The sequence below is a fragment of the Octopus bimaculoides genome, chromosome 22, assembly GCF_001194135.2.
Source record: "Octopus bimaculoides isolate UCB-OBI-ISO-001 chromosome 22, ASM119413v2, whole genome shotgun sequence".
NCBI classification, from domain to species: domain Eukaryota; kingdom Metazoa; phylum Mollusca; class Cephalopoda; order Octopoda; family Octopodidae; genus Octopus; species Octopus bimaculoides.
Window position 1 is genome coordinate 3,927,621 of NC_069002.1, and position 4,716 is coordinate 3,932,336.

General features: G+C 36.3%; 1 protein-coding gene across 1 annotated transcript in view; it reads left to right on the forward strand.

Annotated features, from left to right (window-relative positions):
- The window catches only part of LOC106867717 (DNA primase small subunit), a 9,777-nt gene that overhangs the window by 1,710 nt on the left and 3,351 nt on the right, over positions 1 to 4,716 (forward strand). The window contains exons 2-6 of the mRNA XM_014912679.2: positions 496 to 602; positions 897 to 970; positions 1,538 to 1,674; positions 3,513 to 3,571; positions 4,344 to 4,453. Of these exons, the coding sequence (XP_014768165.2) occupies positions 496 to 602; positions 897 to 970; positions 1,538 to 1,674; positions 3,513 to 3,571; positions 4,344 to 4,453 (487 nt within the window). The remainder of the gene's footprint in view (positions 1 to 495; positions 603 to 896; positions 971 to 1,537; positions 1,675 to 3,512; positions 3,572 to 4,343; positions 4,454 to 4,716) is intronic.

Below are 4,716 nucleotides of genomic sequence, written 5' to 3' on the forward strand. Positions count from 1 at the left end.
TATATATATATATATATATATATATATATATATATATATATATGCGCACACATAACGGACTTCTTTCAGTTTCCGTCTACCAAATCCACTCACAAGGCTTATGTTGGCCTGAATATTTGAGTAGAATCATGAGCCCAACACATTAACCACTAAGCCATGTGCCTCCACTGAGAGTGACATTGTAATTTATTAATCGAACGCAACATAGATATTTTCCCTCTCGTACACATCAGGAGAAATATGCTCCCACAGAGAAACAGAGAGAGAAAATGAGAGAAACATAAAAAGGTTTTATGTCAGTTTAAGTCAGTGTCAAATCAGCGATGCCAAAACTGCTGTGCCAAAACTTCTCATAACTTCTAGTGACCTGTCTGAGCACATGAACACATTTTATGGGTGATCTTACTCCTATACAATTATTACATATGAAGATTTCTTTCTCCATCAAATTGCTTTCTACCTTAAGTAAATATAACTACAATATGTCTCTTGCAGCCCAGACTAAGCAAAACCATCAAAGCAAGCAGTTTTGTGGCAGAAGAGAAAGAATTGGTCTTTGATATTGATATGACAGATTACGATGACGTCAGGAGCTGCTGCTCGTAAGATTTTCCTCATTTTTGTTATTATTATTATTATATACATTTTTTTTTTGTCTTTGATTATTGGTTTCAGTCATTGGCCATGTTGGGGTACCGCTTTCAAGGCTGTTAGTCAATCATATTGATTCCAGTACTTAGTCTAGCCTGCTGCTTATTCCGTGTTTCATTTTGACCAAATTTCCCTTTTTTTTTGAGGGAAGTAACTCGATACACCCGTAACATATACAGGAACATGTGGACATTTATACACATACATACACACACACTTAATCTTTTTTTTTTCCAATGTTTCAGTGGTGCCCAGATTTGTAAGAGATGTTGGCCCCTAATGATTATAGCTATCAAAATCCTGGACAAAGCATTAAGAGGTAAGTGTCTGGTTGTTTTTGTAACTCTTAAGGTTTGTGGATTTGAAACAAAACAGTACATTGTGATGCTGTATGGTGTGGGGGAATGTGTGGAGACTGAATAAAATGGGGCAAGCATCCTCTGTTCTTAGTGGTTAGAGTGCTAGGCTCAGGATCATGAGATTGTGGTTTCAATTTCTGGACTGAGCAATACATTGTGTTCTTGAGCAAATTACTTCATTTCATGTTGCTCCAGTCCACTTAGCTGGCAAAAAATGAATAATCCTGTACTGGGCCGGCATCCCATCCAGACGGGAAACATGTGCCAAGGAAAACAGGAAACTGGCAACTTAGTTTTTTTAAATTTTTTTTTTTTAGCTACACCAGACTCCAATCTGATCTGGCAGAGTTTCTACAGCTGGATGCCCTTCCTAACACCAACTACTAAGAGAGTGTACTGGGTGCTTTTACGTGTCACCCGCACGAAGGCCAGTCAGGAGGTACTGGCAACAGCCACACTTGAAATGGTGTAAAATTTGTTTCAAACTTATTTCATTCTTTAAATTATGTGTATTTGTCTTTTCTCAGATGATTTCGGTTTTGACCATTTGCTGTGGGTCTATTCTGGGCGCCGAGGTGTTCACTGTTGGGTGTGTGACAGTACAGCACGCAAACTCGGCCCAAGTGGCAGAGCTGCTATTGCAGAATATCTAAGTATTGTCAAGGTTTGTAAATGTTATTTTGAAACTGTTGTTGTTGATTGGGACCCCGGGACCCCAAGTCATAAGCCTGGTCCAGCAGCCTTTATTAATTAACCCTTTAGCATTTAGATTAGTTTGTCAAATGTAAAGGGTAAAAGACCCCCTGGTAGAGAGGAGCTGAAGGAAGCCTGCCATGTGCATAGATGTGTGTGTCTGTGTTTGTCCAATCACCACTGCTTGACAACTAGTGTTCGTATGCTTACGCCCCCAAAAGGAGACCCCTATAGAATGGGTACAAGGCTTTAAAAAATAAGTACTGTTGATGATTTGATCAACTACAAATTCTTTAGTAAAAAAATTAAAGATCACATGAATACAAAAATGTATTCCTTAATAGAAAAAAATAGTACAAACAAAATATTACTTTGAATTCTAATTTCAAACATTTTATTTTTTTTATTTTTCCTTCAGTTTTGACTGTTTAACATATCAATCATTAGAAGGAGAAAAAATTACATGTTAGATTTAACTGCTAATCTCTTGGTGGATGCCTGTTAATTCAAAGTTTATTTCAGAGATTTATGGCATACGCTAACTCTTTTAACTGCATGATTAAATTTCATGGTTATTCCTGCGATGATATTAATGATCCACCACAAAACAGAATTTATATTTTCTGCTTCTGAAGTACTTTTTCAATACGATTTTTATATCCGCCACTAATTTATTTGATTCTTGCTCTGTAAAGAGAAATTTGATGACGCATGTGAAAAAAAAAAAGTTTAAGAAAATCCGAAAAGGTTTTTTTCCAAATCCGTGTATTAAAACCATTTGCCGCAGTTAACACTAATAAAATTTTGAGCGGGGATATCCACTCCGTGTTCAAACGATTAATGTCCCAAGACCAGGGGACATAATTACTCTATAGGTCGTGTGATTATCAGTTTTCATCATGAAGACTGAAGTAGTTCATCAGTCTAGTGAATTAGCTCCCCTCTAGTGTTAACTGTCTGAAATATAACCTCTGTCTTTGGAGGCGATGTTAACGAAATAGAAGAAACTCAATACGGAAGGGCTGATAGTTTTGTATATGGAACATGTTGAAAATAATCTGCAGCATTTTGTAATAGTATTATAGTCAAGACTAGTTGTTTTATATCTTACTTTGATTGTGGCCTTATTTCTGAACTAACGTGTGTGTGTGTGTGTATATTATACATGTATGCATAATACAAACACACACACACACATATATGTATGTATATCTTGTGATGTGGTGCACATCCAAGGTATTCGTTCAATGTAGATACAGTGTGGTTCAACAAAGATGGATGAATAAAACAAGTCCTTGGATTAACTCTGTGTGTGTGTGTGTGTGTGTATACATATGTGCAATATTTACCATGTAAGAATTTTTATGCAATACATTAAAAGAATTCAAGTGTGGAAAGGAAAGTAGATATATTTTTTAGTGATTGATTTTTAAGTACAAGAAGGTGAGGGAGTCAACTTAAATTTGAGATGGCATTTTGTACTTGAGTGAATGTGGTGTATTTAAGAGAGGGTGCAGAAAAGTTCCTGGCTTTAAGGGTATTGCAAAAGCCCCAGTTGGAGACCCAACCTTCCAAGTTCTTTTACAGGGTTCAGAAAAACTGAAGAACCACTACAATAAGTGTGTGGATCCTAGAGGGGAATATGTTGTATAAAATCATAATTAACTGATCCTCCTGTAATTTTCTTTTACCCAGAGCCAGGAAGTTTCCAGCATCCCCTCATATATGTGTGTGTGTGTGATAATAACATGTAGATAAATGTGCATGTACACACCATGTGGTATTTTTCTTTCTTAATCTTATTCCTAGGGTGGTGAAAACAATGTGAAGAAAGTAGTTTTGCAGGAGCCAATCCATCCATTCATTGAGTGAGTAAAAGTTCTGTCTTCTTTTATTGTTTGTTCAGTATAATGATTCCCATTGCTAGGACATGCAAATAGACAGAGTGGTGCCAGAACCTGTTGAAGATTTGGTAGGTGGAAACTGAAAGCAGCCCATTTTATATGTATATGTATGTACATATGTTGTGTGAGTGTGTTTGTGTCTCTCCTTGTCATGACAGTGTGTGATAGTTGTAAATGAGAGTCACTGTCATACAAGCAGTGTCATTCATTTCCAGTATTCTGTGAAAACATGTCTGGCCATGGGGAGACACTACCTTGGTTGGAAACAGGTGAGGGTTGACTACAGGGAGGTGCATCTGGCTGTAGAAAATCTGCCCAAGTAAATTCCATCTTAGCCATACATGCTTAGAAAATTAAACACTAAAAATGATAATATCCACGCAGTAGGACTGAACTCTTACCACACAGCCATGCCTGCACCTATATACATACAATGGGCTTCTTTCAGTTTCCATCTCCCACATTTACTCACAAGACTTTTGTCAGCCAAAGACTATTGTCGAAGACACTTGCTCAAGGTACTACAGTGAGACTCAACCTGAAAGCCCACATCACAGACGAAATATAATCACAAAACGCTTAACCGAACCAAGAAAAGGTTCTTTAATTAAAAAAAAAAAACTGGGTGTTTGTTGTTTTGTTTTTTTTCCTTTCCTGTGTGTTTTTTGGTCTCGTTTCCAAAATATGTTCACTCAGAAATTATCTTTCATCTAGTTTGCATTTTGTTTCTTTACAGGAGATCAATTGAAATTATTGAAGAATTCTTTGAAGGTTATGCCCTTGTTGATCAGGATATTTTGCGCAGTGAAAACATTAGTAAAATTATCGATTTGATTCCAGAAAGAAATATCCTTTTTTATTTCTTTTTTTTTTTTCATCTTCATCGTTTAATGCAGTAGTTGAACAAATCGTCACCAGTGCTTTTTTTTTTTTTTTTTTTAGCCTGGTACTTATTCTATCAATCTCTTTTTGCTGAACCACCAAGTTATGGGACATACACCAACACTGGTTGTCATGGGTAGGGTGCAGTGAAACAAATACACACACACATGCACAAATATATATATACATACATGTGTGTGTGTGTGTATATATATATATATATATAT